The 23,499-nt window shown below is 55.0% G+C and overlaps 2 protein-coding genes across 2 annotated transcripts in view; both read left to right on the forward strand.

Annotated features, from left to right (window-relative positions):
* F7 (coagulation factor VII) overlaps positions 1–320 on the forward strand; it is a 7,049-nt gene extending 6,729 nt beyond the window's left edge. Inside the window, exon 9 of the mRNA XM_019206879.2 lies at positions 240–320. Coding sequence (XP_019062424.1) covers positions 240–320 — 81 coding nt within the window. The remainder of the gene's footprint in view (positions 1–239) is intronic.
* A 2,091-nt stretch (positions 321–2,411) lies between these two features.
* F10 (coagulation factor X) lies at positions 2,412–16,225 on the forward strand. Its single transcript, XM_010619937.3, has 8 exons — positions 2,412–2,745; positions 4,689–4,846; positions 10,696–10,720; positions 11,644–11,757; positions 13,537–13,668; positions 14,182–14,420; positions 14,653–14,770; positions 15,620–16,225. The coding sequence occupies exons 1-8, from the start codon at positions 2,676–2,678 to the stop codon at positions 16,207–16,209; spliced, it is 1,446 nt and encodes a 481-aa protein (XP_010618239.1). The 5' UTR covers positions 2,412–2,675; the 3' UTR covers positions 16,210–16,225.
* Positions 16,226–23,499: the final 7,274 nt, after the last annotated feature.

The raw sequence follows: 23,499 nt of genomic DNA on the forward strand, positions 1-23,499 counted from the left end.
CCTGTAGCCCCGCGCCAGGTCCCCGCGTGCAGAGACACGGGCACTGCGGTGGCTGAGGGGGACAGGGACGGAGACAGAGACGGAAGGAGAGACCAACTTGGGGCGGAGGAGGAGCCCACAGGCGGCCCGGGCCCTGGAGGCACGCATGCGCACATGCCCGCCGAGCCTCTTCCATCCAGTTACCCTCCGTTCAATTAAACGGGAAGGTCATCCACGCTTTGGGAACGGCCTCTTCCCAGACCTTCCCGACCATCAGGCAGTCTCTGTACCGAGTCTCTGTGCCCATGACTGCCCCCGACTCCCCCGGGGAGCCCTGCTGATGGATCCGTCCCGGACAGACACTTCCAGGCACAGGAGCTCAACCCTGGTGTGAGGTGGCCTCCCCGCTAGGCTGTTCTGTGGTACCTCTGAGGGGCCCAGAGGCATCTGCTTCTGAATCACCAGAGAAGCACTGCAGGGTCTGAGCCAGGTGTGGTGATTCGTGATTATAATCCCAGCATTCTGGGAGGCTGAGGCAGGATGACTCCAAGCTCAAACTCAGCCAGGAAAGCTCAGCAAGGCACTGACTCAAAAAATGAAAAGGGCTGAGGCTGCAGCTCAGTGTAGAGGCCCTGTTCAGGGCCACACACACACCCAGTACCACCCACCCACCCACACACACACACACACACACACACACACACACCGTCCGCATGCGTACATGGTCCCAGTCCTGCCCAGCGAACTGGATCGGATGGGAAAGGGCCTAGCAGTGGGGAAGACTTGCTGCACCTGTGGTTCACTGAGCATCCACCCACCAGACAGCATGGGTGAGGAGAAGAGAGAGAGGTGCTGGGTAGGGCATAGCAGCAGACAGGGCACCCGCCCTCAGCACCATCTTTGCAGGACATCTTGGAGCCAGGGTGCTGACACTAAGCGGGGGCCAGCCTGCGTTGGTGGTGTTAGCCCGTGTAGCCCAGAAGCCTGCGAGCTGCAGCCAAGCTCTCACCCAGCTGCCCGGTTAGTAAGGGAGCCCTTGTTCAAGAGTCTTGGGGTGGCTGGCAAAGCTGGCACGTGTAGGGTCCTGCAGGGAAGCCCCCTGGCTGGCATCACCCCTAACAGCCTCCCGGGCCGTGTGCACCAGGAGCCTGGCCTCTTGGATTTCTGACTCTCTGTTCCAGGCCAGGTCAATATGCCTCAGTTTCCTTCCCTCCCTGACTGTTGTGAAGATGAGGCCAGTGGGGTGGGGTGAGGTTCTGCAGAGCAGCTGACATCTGTGTGAAGCCAATCTGCACACGTGGACGCTCTGGGCCTCTGCAGCCCTGGGCTCCAGAAGCCACCCTTCCTGGGATGGGGAAAGGGAGGCGGAGCTGCAGGCCCGGCTGGAGCTCAGCAGGACCTGTGCAGAGAGAGGTTCTGTCCTGTGAGCAGCCCTGCCCGGCCTGTTTCCCCAGTCAGCAGTGGGCAGTGAAGGTGCCTGCCTCACAGAAGTTCGCTGGGTAAGGGGCCGGTAGGCAGGGAGGGGTGGGGGCCGCAGAGCAAGCATCATCGCCCCACCCTGGCCCAGACTCGGTCTCCAAGAGCAACACTCCAACACCCACAGACTCATCTGCATGTAGACCAGGCCGGAGCAGCACCAGATGCCAGGAACCATTGGGGCACTGGCTCTGCCCGGAGTGTGGCAGCGGCTATCATGAGGCGTGGCCCTGACACCAGGCCCATGGTGTGGGTGGAGGCCCTGGAGTCAGGCCGGGTCTACCCTGGGTATGGCCACAGGACGAATAACCAGTCTGACTGCACACGGGGTGCACTGGGGCAGCGGCGAGTACCAGGTCAGCTGTGACCCCCAGCCACGACAACCACGGTCCCCACCCAGAGCAGAGACCCTGGCTTGGGTCCGGCCCCACCTCTGGGAGACTCATGCACCACTATGGGCCACTCTGGGACCTGCACCCTGACCACAGGCTCACACACCCAGCCACGCTAAGCAGCCACGGCACACGGCTTCCCAGCTCCCAGGGCCACCCCTTGGCAGAACCCAGCGCAGAGGCTTTCGCACGCCAGAGCCAGATGGAGTGAGACCCACATGTCCCGCAGAGGTGGTCAGATCCAAACACACTTCCTGCCGGCCCAAGGGTCATGTACACCCCTCCTTCTCTTCCCCATTGACCTGTCCCGCGGCACATAAGTGGGGCATGTTGTCACTGTATCACTCGCTCGTCCCCGACAGCTCAGCCTGCCAACATGAATGACCAGCAGCCAAGTCAGGAGCCTGGCCCACTGCTCCATGTGTGTCTGTCAGCCAGGGCAGCAGGCCAAGACCCGTGCCAGCCCAGGTCCCTCTGAGCTGGTTTTTGTTCATGAAAACTGAGGAAGCGGTGCTTTCCCCACAGCCGTCAGACCGACGAGAGCCAGACAGGAACACCTGCCAGCTGCAGGGCCAGCGGCCGTGACACAGTGTCCTCCCTCAGAAGTGCTGCCCGCAGGCCCCGCAGGGCAGTTCTGATGAGGGTGAGGTCAGCAATGACCGCCTCAGCCACCCACTCTGCCACGGTCCCCAGACCCCTGCGCTGACCTCACGGCAGGCCAGGCTCCAATCAGGAGGCCGAGATAAGCAGGACAATGGCCACCGGGGCCCTGGCGAGTGGACCTTGCCCGCGCGCCGGCACTCGGGACAGAGTGCTGCCCTCTCCACCATGGAGGCTCTGCTACGCCTCGCCGTGCTCCTCGCTGCCCTGGCCGGTCTCCTGCTGCCCGGGGGGAGTGGTGAGTGCGGGGCCAGGAGGAGGGTGAGGGTGCACTGGCAGGGGGTGGCCAAGGCTCTGGCTTGGGTTGCAGGCCGGTGTCAGGTGGCCTGACTGGACCTCCCCATGAAGGGGACAGTGAGGGTCAGCTCGGCTCCCACAGGGAAAGCAGGAGGGGTGGATCCAAGTCACAGGGAGTTGAAAAGAGGGGAGACAGAGCGGGGCAGGAGCACAAGACGGGGGCAGAGCCGGGGAGGGCAGAGGCAGGGACGGAGGGACTGGGTGGGAGGGATGGAGCTCGGCAGGGCAGGGAGGGCCTGGGCAGCACAGGTGCGGCTGCCCAGAGCAGAGTTTAAAGTTGTAGAACAGGCACAGCTCAAGCAGAGCTCGATGTGCAGTCCAGAAATGGGCTTTGATCCACTGAGTTTCTGCCCATGGGCAGGGCATGCCGGCAAGCTCTGTCTCAGCAGGCACTGCCTGTCTGATCGCCTTACCCGCCTGCCAGTGCCACGCAGACCCCCGCATGTCTGATGGCCACAGCGTCCTCACCCACCCAGGAGCTCAGAGTAGGGCTGAGTCTGCTGCCAGCTTCCGAGGGCCCTGTGTGCAGACCAGCTGCCAAGCTCGCTTCCACTCAAGCCAGGTGTGGCCTTGTGACCGACTGAGGGGTGAATGTGACTGCGAGGCCGTACCAGTGCCCCAAGCGGGGCCAGGGGCTGAGCCCAGGCCACGCGGTCTGTCCAGGCCTCTCCTCCTCACCCACTCTGTCCAGGGCTGGGCACAGCCATGGGGATGGGCTGAAGCAGTGGTGGCGAACCTCTGGCACGCCTGCCACAGCAGGCTGTTTGTGTCACGCAGGCTCTAGGAGGTTCGCCGTCCCTGGGATGCATCTTGCAGAGACCACATTCCAATTGAGGGGATGACACACCTGTCAACAGGTCACATCAGATGGCATCAAGTGCTGTCATGACAAAACAGCATGGGACAAGCAGTCGGAGTGGGGGGATCTCAGAGAGGTGGCCGGAAAGGGCCTCTCCAAGAATCATGCAGTAGGGCCAACTCATGTGGGTATCCAGGGGAAGCATGTCCCCGACAGGGATAGTGGCAGGTGCAAAGGCCCTGGGGCACAAGAGCACTGGGCAGCCCAATCAGCAGGTGGATCAGGCTGGAGGACAGATGAATGCAATGCAGGTACTGTTGAGGGAAGAGACCCAAGAGGGCTGGCCTTGGGAGCAGAGGCTACAGGTTCTTGTCCAGAGCTGGGGGGAAGTTGCAGCCAGTGAGTGGCTCTTGGTGTCCTTCAGCCTTATCCCCTTCCGCACAGTGCCCTGTCCCCACTGTGTCCTTGTCCCCACTGAGTCAAGCAGGGGTGGATTTGCAGGCATGCTGTACCTACTCCAGGCAGGAAAAGGTGAAGGAGGCTTTGGGGTGCATGAGTTTGGAGGAGGTCAGGAAGGACGCAGGGGGGCCGCCTGGAGAGTTGCTGGGGTCCAGAGGGAGAGAGAGCCCATTAGGGCTGTGAGCCTCACTGAGGCTCCAGGACTGAGCCGGGGTTGGCGGCTCAGTGAGTGGCTGAGTGGATGCGGGCGGGCATTCAGTGCCGCGCCACTCGCTGGAACCATGAAATCAGTGCAGCTTTTTGAAGTGAAAGAGGACAAAATCAAAATAGAAAAGTTTGCAGTTTTGTAGAAAACAAGTGAGGTTTCTTGGAACCTACCTTAATCCTGCACGTTCTGGGACCAAAGCCATCCTGCTGGGGGGTGGAGCCTGGGTGGGGCGGGGCTCAGCAGGGGCGGGGCAGCAGGACCCCGGGGTTCAGCGGGCGGGCCCGGGGGCAGCAGGCTGTGCTCAGACCCCGGGACCTTGGGTCCAGGCTCCCCAGGGAGGCGCGAAGCCCCCTGGGGGAGGTGGGGGCCGCAGAGGAGCACGCCGTCAGCGCGCGCGCCCTGCCCTTCTTATCCCCAGTGTTCACCGGCCGCGAGCGCGCGCACAGCGTCCTGAGGACCCGCAGGGCCAATGCAATCTTCGAGGAGCTGAAGAAAGGAAACCTGGAGAGGGAGTGTCTGGAGGAGACCTGCTCCTACGAAGAGGCCCGGGAAGTCTTCGAGGACGACCAGAAAACGGTGAGCTGGACTGCCGGCCCGGCAGGGCTGTCCTCCAGGGCCCGAGACAGGAAGGGGGGCCCAGTCACGTGGGCCATGCTGCCAGGTCGACCTGAAGCCTGAATGAGCACTTGGAACACTCTGGCCTGGGACTGAACTCTGGGGTAGTGGGCGCGGGCTGGGAGGCTGTGCCTGGGCTCATTTAAGATCCCGCCCACAGTCAGCACTGAGCACACCCCCAAAGAGGCGGGCTTTGCGGCTGACCCAGAAACAGGGAAACCCGGTTCCTCTCCCAAAGGAGGTGGAAGCCACAGACATCTGGATGATGGCACAGAGGATGGTGGGCTGGAGCCCAAACTAACAAGACTGAGCTAAAGATGGTCTTCAGGCTAGGGTTCCTGAGACAGCTAAGTCAGGCAGTGGATGCCAGCCACACCACTGAGACTGGACCACAGTGGAAACTGTGAGACCTGCGACCCCTGTGTGAGCTCACCACGCAGCTTCTGTGGACAGACGCGAAGCTCACTGGCTCCATCCATGCGTGCAGTCAGGAGCCACCTGACCAAGACTACCGGGGAGGTCCTTGCCTGTGTGACCTTTAAGGTTTGGAGCCAAGTTGCAAGTTACTGCCAGTTAAAGGAACTGTCACAAGGCCTTACCCAGGTCAAATAACTGCACCAGGAAGGCATAGTTTCACAGACGCTAAATCACCATGGCATGGAAGGTAGTTGGACTTGATCCTGAATGATGTTCTGAGGAAAAAAAAAAGTTATCCATACCAAGATCATCACAGGTGTAAGAAGTTCCTTGGATGAGTACAGATTTCTAGACGCCAAAATGCAGACCATCATCCCCAGGGGTAGCTGAGGGCAAGCCTTTCATCACCTACATGATGAGCTGGACATGAGCTCAGTCAGATACGAGAAGTGCTCCAGAGCTCTACCCTAAGATCCTGGTGGTTAGTGGCATTAACTGGCCTGGGAAACCTGGATGTCACCAGTTCCAGAGTAAGAGAAATGATTTGACTCCACTGAATTCACCAGCTATGAGTTCTCTTTGGCCATTCGGACTATTATGATCTCACCGGAATCACAGGAAATACTGTGTCAAGGACAATGAAACATTTCATAGATGGTCCCATGCCCTCCGCAAGGCAAACCTTTGAGATCAGCTTCACCCCGCATTTGTGCAGAATCAGCACGGTGGAAGAGCTCAAGAAAGCCCCAGAAGTAAAGCTGCCCCAAACCAACCCTAGGGACTGAAGAAGCACAAATTCTTAATGATTCTCGTTGCAGGATTCCAAAAGGGCAAGAGAGGCCAAGTGGGAATCGGGAGGATGTATGGGTGCACCGTGACCCAGTTAGACTCCTGTTCAAAGGACTGAGCGACTGAACAAAGGAAAGTTCCACTTTCTATACATTTAGTCAAAGCGGGGACACAGTGAGTTTACCAGAGCTGGACAAGAGTAGACAGTTTCGTAATTTAGCCTCGTAAGAAGACAGTGTCTTATGAATCACGTAGGAACAGAGAGTCATAACCTTTGTGTACAGCACATAGTCATTTACTCAGCATATACTTCTTCAGGAGTCACCAAACCTCATTTACGGGAGTCTGCCTGTCTACTTTATCAGTACTAGGGGGAGGTCAGGAGTTACGGGAAAGCGGGGCAGAACCTGAGTGGGAGCTGCTAGATTGCTTTCAGCTAGGAGAACTGGTTTTCTTTTAAGTTCTGCTTTAATCTGATATCATGAAAGAAGTATATACAGTGTCTAAACTGAGAAGCAGCAGCTTTTTAAAAAACAAGCCAAAGTGAGGTTATATTCATAGATGAAAACTTCTGTGCATTCATCCTGTAGCTCAGGGTCCCCCAGGCCAGAAACAGAATAATGCCAGTACTGGTCCGTGGCCTGCTAGGAACCAGGCTGCACAACACGAGGTGAGTGGTGGGAGAGCAAATGAAGTTGTATTTGTATTTACAGCTGCTCCCGATTGCTAGCATTACAGCCTAAGATTCACCTCCTGTCAGATTAGATCTACTGTGTTAGACTCACATAAGACTGCAAACCGTGCTGTGAACTAAGCGTCTGAAGAACCTGGGCTGCGTGCTCCTTATGAGAACCTAATGTAATAATAGAAATACAGTGCACAGTGTGAAAATACAAGAAAGTTGGCAATAAGTGTAACACCCTTGAATCATCCTGAAGCCTCCTCACCCCTATAGGTGGAAAATCGTTCTTCCATGAAACTGTCATATGACTCAGACATCTTCGCATTTCTGCGAAAGATTATGATCTACAAAGGAAGCCGTGTAGGTATCGCTGTCCGATTGACTACCACAGTTCATTCAGCCACCAGAGAGAGGAAGCGGGTAGAGACAGAGCCCACTGGTGTCATAAAGTGCACCTTAACAGACTGAAGAGATTGGAGCCATCTGAAGTGTGTTCTTTGACCATAATGGAGTTAAGCTGAAAATCTCCGAGCACGTGATAATTAACAGAGTTATAAATAATCCATAGGTCAAATAGGAATTCCAAGTGTGATAAGAAAACATATTAGCTGATCAAACATAGATGCACAGCAGCCACGCATGGGGGTGCACACTCATAACTCCAGCAGTGGGGAGGGAGATTTCGATGTGACACAGCCTGGGCGCATAATGAGTTTGTGTCCACTAGGAAACAACGCCTCGTCTCAAGACAACCAAAAAGAATATACGACTTAAGAGATTTGTGAGTACAGTTTTAAAAGCAGTACTCGGGGGGGTAAATTTATAGTATTAAATACTGACACTCAAAAACAAGAAAAGTCTCAAATTGATCACCTAAGTTCCTACTTTAAAAAACTGAAAAAGAAGAGCAAAATAAACTTAAGGAAAGGAAGGAATTTTAAAAGAAGAAATCAAAGAAATTTAATACAAAAATAATAGATGAGATCAATAAAATGAATATCAAAATTGAACAAAATTTACTTAGATGAGGAATGAAATGAGATACTACCAAAGAACCTGTAGGTGTTAAAGTATTAATGAGAAAATACTGTGAAGAACCCTACACACATAAATTTGGACAGAGTTTGGGCATTATAGCCAACCAAAATTGCTTCAAAGAAAATTAAATAATGGGCCATGGATTTAGCTCATTGGTTCCGCTGCCACCTGCCTTGCAAGCCGGAATCCCTCGTTCGATCCCTGGTACCAAAATAAATAAATAAATAAACACTAATTAACTAAATAATACACAATCTATATTCTAAAATCTACAAAGTTCTAATGAAAGATGGGCCGGGGATTTAGCTCAGCTGTTCGGTGGCCTGCCCTGCAAGCACAAGGACCTGAGTTCAATCCCCGGTACCAAAAACAAAACAAAACAAAAACAAAAACAAAGTTCTAGTGAAAGAATTTAAGCAAGACCTAAACAAATGGAGATTCAATGTGTGTGGACTGGAAGACCCAACTTAAGAAGGGATCCGCCCTCCCAACTGGATTGTGCATTTGATACAGTGTCCATCAAAATTCCAGCAGATGGAAACTCAGAGGCACTAAAACTCACATAGACAAACGAAAGAATTAGAATGGCTAAAACAATCCTGAGAGGGAACAATACAGTGGGAGGGTCCATATTATCTGCACTGAGACTTACAAAGCTAAATCAATTACAGAGGCGTTAACAGGTAGCACTGGCAAAGGGACTGCAGCAGACTAGAAGTCCAGAAAAGAGTCCCACCCACCCAAATATGGTCAGCTGATGTTGGGCAAAGCTACAAAAACTACTCAGTGGAAAAAGAATTGTCTGTTTCAACACTTGGCATTTGTCTGAGTTCATTCATGCTGCTGTAACAAAATACCTTACACTGGGTACGCAGCAAGCGGCACATGGCTCACAGCCACGGAGGCATTGGCAGGGTGACTGGCTGCTGAGGGTCCTGTTTCCGCTTCCAAGACGGATTTACTGCTGTATTCTCATGCTCCAGTGGGAGGAAGGATAAAAGAAATAATGATGTGGGAAGCCCTTTGGTAAAGCATAAACCCATTCACTAGGGCAGAGCCCCACTACCTAGTGAGCCCCTGAGAGGCCACCTCGCTTACCACCACTCCGGTAGTTCCATCACACCGGTGGCTCCTTGGTAGGGAAACACACTAAGACCGTGGCTGTATTGGAGCAGTGATGCAGTTAGGATCCTAAAAAGTAAACTGGACCTAAACCTCATAGCTGTACAAAAACTAACCCAAAAGGAATCATAGATCGAAAGGTGAAATATAAAACTAGTAACTTTTAGGAGAAGACAGCAGAAGATGCATAGAATGGAGTTAGGCAAAAATTCTTAAATAAGACATCAAAAGAATGATTCATAAAACTTTTTTTATAATAAGCTGGACTTTGTCAAAACTAAAATATACTCTGTGGAAAAAAAAACAGTTAAGAAAATACAAGCTACAAACTAAGAAAGTCTATGCAGTTCTCATATCCAACACAGGATCTGTATTTAGGACATACAAAGAATTCTTGTAACTCAAAAGAAGATAGACCCTTAATTAAATTCAATCAATAAAAGACTTGAACAGCCAACTTGCCCAAGAGAAAATTCAGATGACAAGTAAGGCTGTAAGCACCATTAGCCATTATAGAAATGTGAATTAAAACCACAGGGAAGTTGGGCACGGTGGTGCATACCTGTCATCCCAGGAATTGGGAGGCTGAGGCAGGAGAATTGCTACGATTTCAAGGCCAGCCTGGGCTCCAAAGTGAGTTCCAGGCCAGCGTGAACTACACAGTGAGACCCTGCCTTAAAGACAAACAAAAAGAAAAAACAAAAAACCCACAGTGAGAGCTACTGTACCTATCAGAGCTAAACAAAATGCAAACAACAAGCTCTGGTTAGGATATGTAGCAACCAGCTACATATAAATCATAAATCGCCATAGGACATTCCAAAAAGTCATTGACAACAAGTAGAGTGGGGGTGGGGCAGGCAGGCAGGATTGACAGGTGGGGTGGGAGTGGGGGTGGAAGAGGGCAAGCTGCTCTGCAACCCCATGGTGGCAGAGGTCACACAGACTTCGCATGTGTGGGAGTCCTCGTCGACACCAAAAACTGATTTCACTATGGATGATTTTTAAACTAAATCTTAAAAAGACCCTGCATTTATTTCTATGGTTGCCATAACGTAACCCCACAAACTGTGTCATTTAAGGTAACGGGGATTTGTTCTGTCACGGGTCTGGCAGGCTGGCTCCCTCTGCAGCCAGAGCACCCCTCCAGGTTCCTCTCAGTCAGATGCCTCTGTACTCACTTGCTCTCGGCGTGGCCCCCTCTCAGCATGTGGGCATCTTCAGCGCTCAGAGCGGCCTGTGTGAGCACAAGTGGGCCTTACCTCGTGCGCATCTGCGAGACCCTGCTTCTCATTGAGGCCACGTTCTGGGGTTCTTCGCCCTGACCAGCAGGGCGGCGCACAGGAGAAGCAGCTACAGACAGCTAAAAATTAAAGCGAAGACTTGAGCAGCCTTCTGGTGTCACCTCTGTCCATGGAAACTGTTTCAAGCCAAACATCTGCTAACGTTTCCCAGCTAACAGGATGACTTCTGACAAGCACGTGGCACACCTCCGAGCTCTCCGCCACTGGCTGACGGTTAGGGAGCAGCAAGTAGCCGCTCTTGTTGGTGCATCTGTCCCTTTGTGATTAACTTGAAAACCCATTTTTAGGATGCAGCATTTGAGAAGACAAAGGCCCGTGTGTCACACACATATCAGATCGCTCTCCCTTTCCTGCAGAGCAGCTTTAGAAGAGTTCATTCCTCGGGTCAAGTTACTGGGTGATAAATGCTGCTGGTGTCTGTTTTCTCTAATGTACTTTAAATATTTTTTTTCTTTTAGATAGAATTCTGGAACAAATACAAAGGTGAGATGTTTTCTGTTTTAAGTTGTGAGGGGTTCATTAGGATATTTAAGCTAGGAAAGACTAAATTTTTTAAATACTTTCTGAATTTCCTTTCCACTCCTGCTTAAATCTAAGCACCCTTAGGGCTTTCTCCTATCTGCACGTTTCTATAACAGCTATTTAAAATTGTTGTATAGGAATGTTATACTAATTCTAGTTTGGGCCTTAGTCTAGATTTTGTTTTTGGAGATCGGTTCTTAGTGTGTCATTCAGGCTGGCCTCAAACTGCGGGGGTCCGAGCAGTGCTCCCATGTCAGCCTCCTGTGCCACCGTGCCCAGCCCAAACACAAGCTCACACAGTTCACTCTCATTTGAGGGAACCACATTCTGTGATAATCTTTTTAAAATGTACGTGTATCGAGTAGAAGCAGGAGAATGGAGACTGAAAGATTGGATTGCCTAACAACGTAGCACCCCGATTTAACACTTACAGTGTCTGAGATGGTGTTAACGTGACTATTTGTAACAGTATTGAAGCCTCTCAAAGTGAGAGTTGGAGGAGGTATATCTAAAAGGAACTAGACGCCTGTGTCTGTGCTGGACAGAGCCCACATCACTCAGGAGGAGGAGCCCTGGGCTCTGTACCACTCCCAGACCGGAAACTGTTGCCTCCCCGTGTTCTCCTACTGGCGGCTGTGCGGCCTGCAGCCCAGAGCTTCTCGCTTCTGGCCACAAACACAGTGCAAGATATAAGAAGGCCCTGCTGGCCTCCAGTTAGACCAGGGCACCACACGTCCAGGCCCGCAGAATTAGGACAGAATGAAGTCTGGATAGGAGCGGAGGAGAAAAGGGCTTCCATCCAAGCATGCACAGCCATGGCCACCCAGGCAGTGACTCCACGAAGAGGGACGTGCTGCAGACTGGGCCCCCGGTCCTCTTCACAGATGGGGACCAGTGTGAGAACAACCCCTGCCAGAACCAGGGCACCTGCCGCGATGGCCTCTCCGAGTACGAGTGCACCTGCCAGGAGGGCTTCGAAGGCAAAAACTGCGAATTGTGTGAGTTCCCCTGGGAGGTGCGTGAGCGCAGGCAGGTGGAGAAGACGATCTCCAGCTGCCTGTGGCTTCCAAGTCTGCCCCATGTCACCGAGAGCCCTGCCCCAGGGCGCAGAGCCCCCTGAAGCCTTGAGCTCTGGGATCCAGCGCCCTGCTCCAGGTCTGAACTCCAGGCAACCCAGCACAGTGCCGTCTGAGTTGTCTCCCTTAATTTACGTCTGTAAACACAAATGCCAGGGAGGAATGTTCAGGATCGGCCGTAATTCTACACGGAAAATTCACTGAGTGATCCCTAATATGCTGAATTTCTGAGTTAGACCTCAGGTCACTATTAGACTGGTTTTCCCTAAGGAGAAAGATCTGTGTCTCACGTGTCCCTTCACTCAGCCTCTGCAGCCTGTGTTCACAGACTGGGTCGGGTTAGGCCTTTCCTCGGTGGAGATGCTGACGTGCACCCCTGCTTGAAGTCTAGTTACTCCGCCTGCACTTGGCATGGCCAGCTTGGCCCGGACCTGGAGCAGACGCCAGGGCTAAATGAACCTTTTCCAAAATCCCATCCATGTGGATCTCTGCCCTGTGGTTATTTTTCATCCAACCTCAAGCAGAGTGCATCAAGCAGGTGGCCACAGGCTGCCCGATGGATGTGGGCTTGGAGTTGGAAGCAGGCAGGTGACTTTAACCTGGGAATGGTGGCCCTGGAGCAGTGTCAAGAGCTGCATTCAGCCTGTGTGGTGTGGACAGTGAGGCTGCAGAGCGTACACAGTGTGGCACCCCACACAGCCCGGCCCAGTGCTCTTGCCAGGGGGCACTGGAGCCTGTCCCAACCTCCCGAGAGACAAACTTCACAGGCTGGGCTCTTGCCGAGACCCATGGGATCCCAGAGCCATCAGCTGGCAGGGCTCTGGCTGCCTCTGTGGCACCTGGTGCACCATCTGGGCTGTGGCGGGTTATGTTCATCACCATACTTGTTGTTGAGACAAAATACCCAACACCCGCAACTTGAGGGAGGAGAGGTTTATTTGGGCTCATGTTTTAGACGTTTTAGTCCTTGCATGGTGGGCTGGCTCCAGGCAGAAGCAGCCTAGCACGGGGGCCTGGCAGAGGAGAGCTGCTTACCTCATGGCAGACAGAAAGCAAAGAGGGAAAGGAGGAGGGAAGAGGGAGAGTCACCCTTCCAGGCCAAATTCCCAGTGACCTGGCTCCAACCAGGCCCACCTCCTAACAGCAGTCAGCAGTAATTCCCCATGATCCAAGCACATAAGGCTTTGGGCCATTTTAGATCCGAAGCAAAAAATGGGTGCTGCGGAATCATTTGGCGGTTGACAAGTAAGTGAAAGCAGGGCATGGGGCTGCAGACCGCTGCAGGACAGCACAGGCCCAGGGCCACCCTCAGGCAAGCTGGACCCACCAGCCAAGGGGTGGTGGGGACTTGGAAGGGACACTGTGGGTGTGTCTCACGCACACCAGGGCTGGCATCTGTCTTTTTGGTGGTCAGAGAGAACCTTCTGACCTCAGAAGGAGAGGCTCTGAGGCCAATGCAGCCTGTGCCAGTGCCTGGTCTCCAAGTGCCCACTGCTTTACCCACACCATCCACTGAAGGATGTCACCCAGGGGTAGTCAGGGCCCTTGCTGGGCACTGTGCCCCTCATGTGGCCTGGGTTGGAGAGGCCCCTAGCTAGGCTCTTGCTCATGCTGGAGCCACCCCACGGGCACCTTCCTGGGCTCTGGCTGTGCCCACCCGGCTGCCCTGTGTGCCTGCTACAGTGGGCCCTCTCCTCACAGTCACCCGGAAACTCTGCAGCCTGGACAACGGCGACTGTGACCAGTTCTGCCAGGAGGTGCAGAGCTCAGTGGTGTGCTCCTGCGCCAAAGGCTACACCTTGGGGGACGATGGCAAGTCCTGCATCTCCACAGGTAGGAGTCGAGTCAGGGGCACTGTTCAAATGTGAAGGTCTCGAGTTTGGAAACAGACCTGGCAGCTCGGGGGCCCAAATCCACTGCTCAGTTTGCTCATCTGCCAGATGGGCCAACAGTGTCACCCAGCTCCAGGGTGGATGTGGCGCTGCCCAGCCTGGTCACCGGTAGCCCTAACCAGCTGCTTGAACAACCCTGGCTGTAGGGGGGTGGTGGGCTAGCAGTTGGTGCTGTCACAGCCAGATGAGGGAGGTGGGGAGGGGTGGCCCGGGCAGAGAGCAGGACCCTGGGGCCGATTCCAACTCTGTCCTCCACCTACGCACCAAGAGAAGCACAGCACATCCTCTTCATGGCCCAACCCTGAGCACAGTGCGGGGACCATGCAGAAGCTGCACCCCAAGCCCAGAAGGACACGGTGTCCTTGGATCCTCTACTCAGGCCTGGCCCTGCTCTCCAGAAGTGGGGTGTGAGCCGTGAGCACCGTGCCTCACCAGGCCTACCCTGCTCTTGCAGAGGTTTTCCCCTGTGGGAAGACCACCGGGAGACGGGGACACAGAAAGCGGTCAGTGGCACAGGTCACCAACAGCAATGAGACAGTCTCTGACATCACCGCACTGGAGCAGGAGGAACTGAACCCCACCGAGGACCCTTACGACCTCCACTTGAACGACACGGACGAGGAGACAGACACCGACGGCCTTGGCCGCATTGTGGGCGGCCAGAGCTGCGGAGAAGGAGAGTGCCCCTGGCAGGTGACCGGGCTGCGTGGGGCCCCTGGAGGTCAGCACTGAGGAGCCTCGGGGTGGCCGGGAGGACGCTGGAGGGAGAGGGTTTGGTCCCTGAGCCTGGACAGGCTCTGGAGGCAGAGGCCAAGGGCCTGAGAATCTGGTTCAGAGCAGGCAGGGAGGAGGACAGGCTGATGTCCCAGGGAAGGCACCCGGGTGCAGGCCATCCTTGGTTGGTGATGCAGACGACTTTCTGCAGGCTCTGCTTGTGAACGAGGACAATAATGGGTTCTGCGGGGGCACCATCCTCAGCGAGTACTACGTCCTCACCGCTGCGCACTGTCTCCATCAAGCCAGGAGGTTCACGGTGAGGGTCGGTAAGTGACACCTGCCCTGGAGCCCTGGAGGCACCACCATGGCTGTCTCCTGACCGGGACACTCATTGAGGGACAGGAGTCCTGTTCCCAGGAGAGAGAGTGGGCAGCCGCAGACCCCGCAGGGCCCCCCAAGCCCCGCCCATGTGCAGTTGACCTGGATCCTCCGTGTCTTGTGTCCTTTCTCCAGGAGCCTCCTGGTGCCCTCTCTCCCCACACTGCGTCTCTCTAGTTCTGCCATCTACTGCAGGCCACAGATGTGATTTGAAACTTTCTGGTCTTTAACAAGCTTAGAGAAAGAGAGGCCATTAGGTTTTTTTTGTTTTTGTGGTACCGGGGATCGAACCAAACTCAGGTCCTTGTGCTTGGGAGACAGGCACCAGAACCACTGAGCTAAATCCCCAGCCCCATTAGTTTTAATATCAAGTCTCACTTAACCTTGTACATCCAAAATATTAACATCTTCGTGCTTAATTAAATAGCGTAAAGCTTAACCATGAGTAAGATATTCAGCGTTCTCCTTCCCGTGGTGTCTGCTGTCCAGATGGGCTGGGTTCTGGCACAGGTGCATGGGGGCTGGTGGTGCAGCCAGACGGAGGCCTGCACGGCCTGGCTCAGTGCCCACTCAGGAAGTGTCTGAAGAGTAAGTGGACTGCATCCCACACGTGCCACCGTGTGACCAGGGTTGCCTGGGGAGACTGGAGGCTGCCGTTTTTGCTTCTTTCCATTTTCCTGTGTTTTTAATGCTTCAAACATGACCATGTACTAAGAAAAAATAGTAACTTGCTTAAAAGGATGCACCATACAGATGCTGGGCCAGGCACCAACTGTGTACGTTCTTGCTGTTTGTAGGTGAGCGGGACACGGAGCAGGAGGAAGGCAATGAGATGACACACGAGGTGGAGGTGGTCATAAAGCACAACAAATTCAACACAGACACCTATGACTGTGACATCGCGGTCCTCAAGCTGAAGACGCCCATCACTTTCCGCATGAACGTGGCCCCTGCCTGTCTGCCACAGAAGGACTGGGCTGAGGCCGTGCTGATGACACAGAAGACAGGCATCGTGAGTGGGTTCGGGCGCATACACGAGAAGGGCCGCCAGTCCAGCACCCTCAAATCGCTGGAGGTTCCCTACGTGGACCGCAACACCTGCAAGCTCTCCACTGGCTTCAGCATCACACAGAACATGTTCTGTGCCGGCTACGATGCCAAGCTAGAGGACACCTGCCAGGGGGACAGTGGCGGCCCCCACGTCACCTTGTTCAAGAACACCTACTATGTGACTGGCATCGTCAGCTGGGGAGAAGGCTGTGCAAGGAAAGGGAAGTTTGGGATCTATACCAAGGTCACTAACTTCATCAAGTGGATTGAGAAGTCCATGCGGGCCAGGGTGCCCACCGAGGCAGAGACCCCAGTGCCTGCACTGCCTGTCCATTAAAGGAATCCGCCCTGGGCACCCATGCGGCCATGTCTGGTTCTGCGTGACACCGTCCCTTGGCGGGGTCATTCCTAGAGCAGCCACCCTCTGCAATACTTAGATCCCGTCCTCCCTGCCCACCCTTCGTGCCTGTCACCTACCTCTCGCCAGGCCGGGGAACCCCACAGGGATGCAGGCTCCGTCAGGAAGTCTCTTCTCTCCCCAGGATGGAGCCACCCACCCCCAGATTCTATGGTTCAGGGCCTGAACAGTCTTCCGCAGCCAGCCAAGCTCGATTTGCTGTAGGGAGTCCAGGCCCAAAGCCCTCACCCAGGACAGGGCAGGGCGGGAGTCCTAGGCAGGTGCCATGGGGCTGTGCGAGCTCGCAGTCTTTGCCCCCTTAACATGAGACCTTCTCTCCATGATGGCCTTGGCCAACAACACTGGGTTTTCAATCTGGCCTCAGCCAAGCCCCCGTGGGGTCTTTGCACATCCTGGCCCAGCTCCATGCAGGCATTGAATTTCAGTGTGGGGCTAGATCCCTGCCGAAGTTCCTGGGACCTGCCCCATCAGCCCCCTGGACAGGGGTGCTGGGGTGTGGGGCTCCTCTGGCACCCCTGTCCACACTGTGCTGTCTCAGTGCCGTTCTAGGCCCCAAGTCCTCTCTAGATCCAGCCATCCAGAAGAACCTGCCTGGTGGTTCCCAAAGTCCCAGCACAGTTTGCATTTTGCATAACTTCGCTAAGCAAAGTTTAAAAGTTCTAGTCCAAAACTCCTAAACAGCCTAGTGATACACAGAGCGTTTTGTAAACAGATTTTGCAAGGTTTGGAGAAGTCAGTGTGGACTGTTCTGAACTTCCCAGAACCAGATCTGAGGGGCTGTGGCACACACACTCAGAGGGCACTGTGTACAGCACGGTGCCACCTGCTCGCCTCTGCTATGCACACAGCCCTCCTGTGGGGGACACGCAGCCTCTGGGAAAACCACGAAGGCACAGTGACCTGGGGTCCCACCCAGGTCCCTGTTCCCAGGGAGCAGATGTGATGTGGCTCCAGAGAGGACGCTGGGGAGAACTGCAAGTCAACACTGTCTGCCATGTCTGTGCCCTTCACGGCTGGCCCCGGCACAGGGGCACTCATGTCTGTGTGCATCTTGGGCACAGACCAGGGGAACTTTGTGGCCAGAAGGGCACAGACAGTAGCTACTGGTGGCCCATCCAGAAGAGTCTGGTTCCAGAGGCTCTGGTGGACAGGAGAGACAGGAGGACATGGGGCTGTCACCAGCTCTGTGAGGGCCAGGGCCTTGGTGGGAGCTAACTTGTGTGCTGCCAGCTCCTGTGTGGCCTGTAGTGACTGTTCTCCTGCCCAGAGCGCCACTTTTCTCATCAGGAAAGCAGCACAGTGCTCCCACTTCATCACCCGCACCTGGGACATGTGACCTGCTCTCTCCAGAGAGGCCTGTGTGGTGGTGCTGTCGCCCGGACAGTGGTGCGGGTGAAGGCCTGTGGCTGGAGGGTGGCAGAAGCCCAGACAGTGAGGAGCACCCCAGCAAAGAGCCATCTCCCCTTCCCTGCCCCAGCTCCTCAGTGCAGCAGCCAGGACCTGGATAGAGAAGCCAGGGCTGCACCTCAGGTGTCACTGGCAGGGGACCAGCCCTGCATGCAGAGGTCCAGGGAGCACAGCCCTGGGGCCCAGGCACCGTCCGCCTCAGGGCGGTCAGTGTGAGGCTGGGGCCTGGGCAGGAGCCAGGCTGCGGAGGAGAAATCTCCAGTGAGAGTCTCACAAGGAAGGTTTTCTGCAGCCATCTTCCTGGGGCAGGGCTTCAGTCTCGTCTTGAAGGACTCCAGCCACCGTGGCTGTCACAGCAGCCCCTGGGGAGGTGAGCACCACCATGAGGCCCACTGTGATGGGAGCCAGGGAGAGGAGAGACATTCATCTGAGGGCTCAGGGCTGTGCCACAAAGCCAGCCATTAAGACAACAGCCAGTCAGCCTGGTGGGACAGACCCTGGGGGGCAGCCACCTCCGAGGGACCTGATGCTCTGCCCCTGACACCACACATCGGGACGCCTCGTGTCAGGAGGCTGACACTGGGGTATTGCTGGACACAGCGTCCGGCCTGACCTCATCATGGAGGATGTCAGGTGATGCAGACCAACGGTACTCTGGTGCCCTAAAATTGCCCATGTCAGGAAGACCAGAGACAGCCAGAAATGTGGTGTCAACAAGACAGAGGGAAACCAGTGGCCATGGTGAGGAAGGGACTGCTGGGGTCCTGCTGGACATGCACACGTAACAAGGGGGTGCTGTGTGGGAGGATGGAGACAGGAGGGAGATGAGACCGCACCACACACGAGCCATGCCAGTGCTGACCACATTCGGGCATGGTCCGGACAGCATTGTTCAGGGGATGTCGCCCCAGGCTGAGTGCCAGCCTACGGCTCAAGGTCCTGCCATGCACAGAATGTCCCAGTCGTCATGCGAGTGGCACCCCTTGCTGCAGAAAACCCCAGTGTGCAGGAGGTGGGCACTGAGGGGACCCAGAAGATCAGTGGGAGCCGGGTGGAGGCTGTCCTCAGGGAACAGCTGTGTGGCAGAGACCTGCGTGGGCAGCAGGACACTGCAGCTGGTGTGTGGTGGGAGGGAAGACTCCCTGGGCACACAGGACCGAGTATCCCCACAGCAGGGTCCTGAAGCCAGCACGGCCCTGGCCCCCAGGCCTCATGAGTCCCCATCGTCCACGCAGGCCGAGGTTGCAGAATTGTTCACAGAGTTCAAAGAGGAAGAGAGGCAGGGGCCATGCGACCCCTCTACACAGGCTGGGTGAATCCCTTGACCTTGGCAGAGGGTCAGGAAAAGCCGATCATGGCCCCAGGCCACCACACTGGACTTTGTGGTTGTCCCTAGAACAAGAGTTCCTGAGATGCTGCCAGCCCCAGTTCCCAGAGGAAAACAAACACAAATCAAGCCTGTATGTGCGTGTGCAGAAGTAGCCACAGAGGACCACAGGGCAGACTTTGGAAAGATCCAGTCTGCTGGGTCCCTTTGGTTACACGTATTTTACCACAGTGAAAAATATCTTATTCAAAACACCAATGATCGCAAAACAAAAACAGAAACAAAAAAGACAGTCCAGACCCTAGACCCTGATCATCAAGGCCTGAAAGGGTGATCCAGGCTTGTGTGGTCTCTCTATAGCACTGGCCGCCCCCCTCTGGACAGGGATAGCAGTTCAGGCTGAGCAAGTGCAGCCAGAAGCCCCAAATGGCAGCCTGGACCCAGTTCCCTGGTCCCAAAATATAGTTGAGGAAGGTGCCCATGGCCCCACACAAGCTGACTGCAGAGCGTTTGACACTCACAAGGCCACTGATTGCTTTTATCACTTTGAGACAATGGAACACAAGACCACAGCTTTGTTCCTGTAAGGCTTCTCCTTGTGTGTTCTGCTGGGTCTGGGGCACTTGTGTGGGGCAGAGAGTCATCCACAGTCCTCAGGGTGGTGTTGTGAGGCCCTGGCTCAGGGAATTCAAGACTCACGCTGACAGATTGTTATGGTGTAGATTAGGAAGACCCCAAACTTCTTGAGCTCAGAGGCGGGACTTTGGGGAGGTGACTGGATCACAGGGTGCTGTACTCATCACCGGACTGATGGGTTCATAGCTGATGTGCTGTAGAAGGGTGTCTGCTGGGAAGAGGTGCTCACTGGCATCTCCCTCTCCATGCAACTCCTCTCTGCTTCCTGTTCTCCATGCCCTGAGCAGCTCTCCTCTGCCAGGCCCTCCCACACCTTCTGCCTTGCGGCCAGCTGACTGTGGACTAAAACTGTGATTCCAAATAAGCCTCTGTTCCTGTAAGTGGCCTGTGTCGAATATTGTGTTGCAGCCTCAAGAAAGTGACTGAGAGGCAGACAAGTCAACAATGGAGGAGTGATGCTCAGACCGGCCACAGTGGGGAGGGGCTATCCTCTGGGAATGTGCTTCACTCAGGTGCATCCAGGTGGCAGTGGTGGAGGGGACAGCACAAAACACAAAACCCTTCAGGAAGAACTCAGCCCCCACTGGCCGGCACCAGGACACAGCTGACTGAGACGCAGCTCGAGTGCAGAGATGCTGGGACCCAAGGAAGGTTGGAGAGCCAATCAGACACGGTGGCTATGCTGGGATGCAGTGAAGGCACACGCGGGAGGGCCGCTGTCTCAGTTACTTCTCTCATTTCTGAGACAAAATACTCGACATGCAAAGTTAAAGGAGGAGAGGTTTATTTAGCTCACAGTTTGCAGAGGTTTCAGTCCCTAATCGGTGGGCTCCAAGGCTGGGTGGCATCACAGTTAATAGTGGGCAGAAGGTAGCAAAGCAACAAGGGGCCTTAACAGTATCTTTATGCCCCTTTTATTTACCCAGACTACTTAGGGCAGTGGCACTCACTTAATCCTAGGGGCCTTGATCCTAGAATTGCACCATGAATCAATTCCAGCTTCACACACCTTCGATCCAGCCACCTCTGAGAAAGCCCCACCTATGACCCCCTGAGACTCCTAATCGGGGGGGGGGGACACGTCGAGAGGCAGCTATAACAGCCGCTCATGTCCAATTCTGCACATTTTGTCAACCGCTCACAGAGGATGCATGGAGAGGGACAGAGAGGGGTCTCCATGCCTCATGGGGAGGAAGATCTCTGCAGGTGTCCAGACCAAGGGGGCACTGCAGGTAGCAGGAGCTGGCCCCGAATTTGTAGGTCTCTTTCTGGAAGGGCAGGACCAGGTGTGGAGGGCTATCCCTCAATAAGGAGTCGGGATGGCCACAGGAGCTCAAGCTTAGTGTTTCCACAACTCGCCACTGGGTGTCTGGTCCAAAACTGCTACATTGGAGACGCCAGACGGGGAAAGCTGAAGCACTGCACAGAGCATTTCAGATGCTGTGCTGCTCCGAATGTGTGTGTCCCCCTGAAATTCACATTGTGAAACTTGATCCCCACTCCAGTGGTGTCTGGAGGAGGGGCTTGTGACTCTACACTGAGGGCTGGTGCCATTCTGACAGGGCCAGGGTGCCCTGTCCCTCTCTGCCTGCTGCATGCAGGTGCAGCGGTACGGCCCTATCTGCACGTCCTGGCTCCTTTCCTTAGACTTCGGCCTCCAGAGCTTCAAGGGCACAGGATGTGGATGAGGTTGTCCACCGTGTGTCTTTGCCTGGCAGCTGACAGGACAGGGCCTGTCACCCAGGAGGCACCCGCACACTGGCCCACCACTGCTCAGACCCTGGAGCCCTTGTCTGGTTTCCCATTTTGAAGCAGCTATTCCTGGTTCTAAAATTATCTTGCAGGAGCATTTTTAGTGTGGACCTTTTCCACGCCCTTTCACGGGAGGGACACGTGATGATTGCCAGTCGCCCACCTGACCAACCCCACACATTAATTAATTTCCAGCCTAGCTTTGAAGTTATTTTGACTCACCCACTGCTGAAAAATTTTTTTTTTCAACTTTTAAAACAAATTTCACACCCCTAAGGCTATCAGTTTGTCTGTTTCTACTCTAACGCCCGCAACAGGCCCCTCAGTCAGCAGTTCCTGGGCTGGCACCCCCATCCTCTCTCTCTCACCCGTCTCCCTGGGAACCTGTCCCTACTTGACCCCACATCCACACCGGACCCTTTGCGGCCAGCTTGGGCTCACTGTGTCCCCACACCTGGCCTCCCCTACTGGAGAGTGTGGCCACGGACACAGCTGCACAGGTCATGCGCTGCCGCGACCCTCTCCGCCAGGGTCCGCCATTCCTCATGAGGACAGCTGCGGTCCCTGGGGCCACGTGTCACCTTACTCCACCCTGACCAGGGCAGCGGCCTCCCGAGGACTTCTCTCCCTCCTTCCAGCTTGCTCTGGAAGGTTGTCCCCCACAACACAACCATGGGACCCTTTCAGGATACGAAGCTTCCCGAGACTCTCTCCTGACTCTACCGTCTTCCTACCATCTGCAAATGAAATATTAAGTTCTTACCTTGGCCTTAGGACAGCACATCTGGGATGCAGCCCACTGCGTGCTCTTACAAATAAAGCTTTATTGGTACACGTCCCCACTGCTCCATTACTGGTGTCCGCAGGACAGACTCCCCTCTTTTCCCTGTGTCAACAGCTGCCTTGCCCACCCCTCAGTCAGTTCCCCGTATCCCTGAGGAGGAACGGGACAGCCTGCCTCAGGGTCCTCCCACCACCCCTAGGGTTACCTTGTTCAACTCTGACAGGAGGTGTGCCGCAGCTGTCACCCTTGGTGCCCCCACTTCATCCTCAGATACTAAGGAAGTGGTGGGGACCCGGCTGGAAATACAGCAGAGATGGAATAGGGCCTGGTCAGCTGTTAATGTCTCAAATCTCCAGTCAGCTGTGCTGAGCATAGCCCTTGCCAGTGTACCTTGTTTTGGCCCCACTGTTTTTTGCTGGGACACAACAGTTCATCAACTGCCACATCTCCCAGTGTTTGGTTCATTGCCACCACCATGACACCTGCCACCATCCCGGACATTCATACCTGCACCAGGAGGTGTTCGCCCTTCTTGAATTTCAACTGAACAATAGAAATGAGTCGGGACCATTCAGTAGGCCCAAACATAATCCAGTCAACAGGCTCAAATTTGGACCAATCGCACGAGGCTTGAATTTGGACCAATCAGAAGGCCTGAATTTGGGCCAAGCATAGGCCTACAGCCGCCTTTCTTAGCAGTGCTCCCCTGCCCTCACTGGCCAGGTATAGAAGGGCGCTGTTTCCAGGTGTGCACAGGTCTGTTCAAACACAGCCCCACTGATGACTCTGTGTCATCTGCTCGTGATGCATTTCTTGGGCAGTGTGGGCTCTGAAGGTCCTGCAAGTCTATAGGTGGTGAGGACAGAGCAGTCGCTTTACAGAGAGCCATAAGCACCAGGGGCTGTCAGCCCAGAGAACAGGGACAGAGAGTTGGCAGAGAGGCACAGCAGTGGCTGGCAACGGTGTCCCTAGCAGGATTTCATCCTGGCTGAGTGTTCATGACAGTCTGTTCAGCCCACAAAGCTGTTATTTACTGTGGAGAGCATTTGCTGCCCAGGAAGACCCCGCCTGAGCTCGGCTTTGCTGTCAGACCACAGGGCCATGTGGGCTGGTCCTCAGGCAGCCCTTGTGACCCCAGATCCATCCCCGGGGTCAGTCTCAGCCTGGCTCTTCTTCACAGCCATGGCGGCTGCACCTACACCCATGCTTCTGTCCCAGGCAGCTCGGGTCCCCACATGAGCACTGTCAACAGCACTGTGGGACTCTGTTTCATCCCAGTGCTCTCTCTCCTCTCTTCGGGCCC

The sequence above is a fragment of the Fukomys damarensis genome, unplaced genomic scaffold (genome assembly GCF_012274545.1).
Source record: "Fukomys damarensis isolate Sample0158 unplaced genomic scaffold, DMR_v1.0_HiC HiC_scaffold_6, whole genome shotgun sequence".
NCBI classification, from domain to species: Eukaryota; Metazoa; Chordata; class Mammalia; order Rodentia; family Bathyergidae; genus Fukomys; species Fukomys damarensis.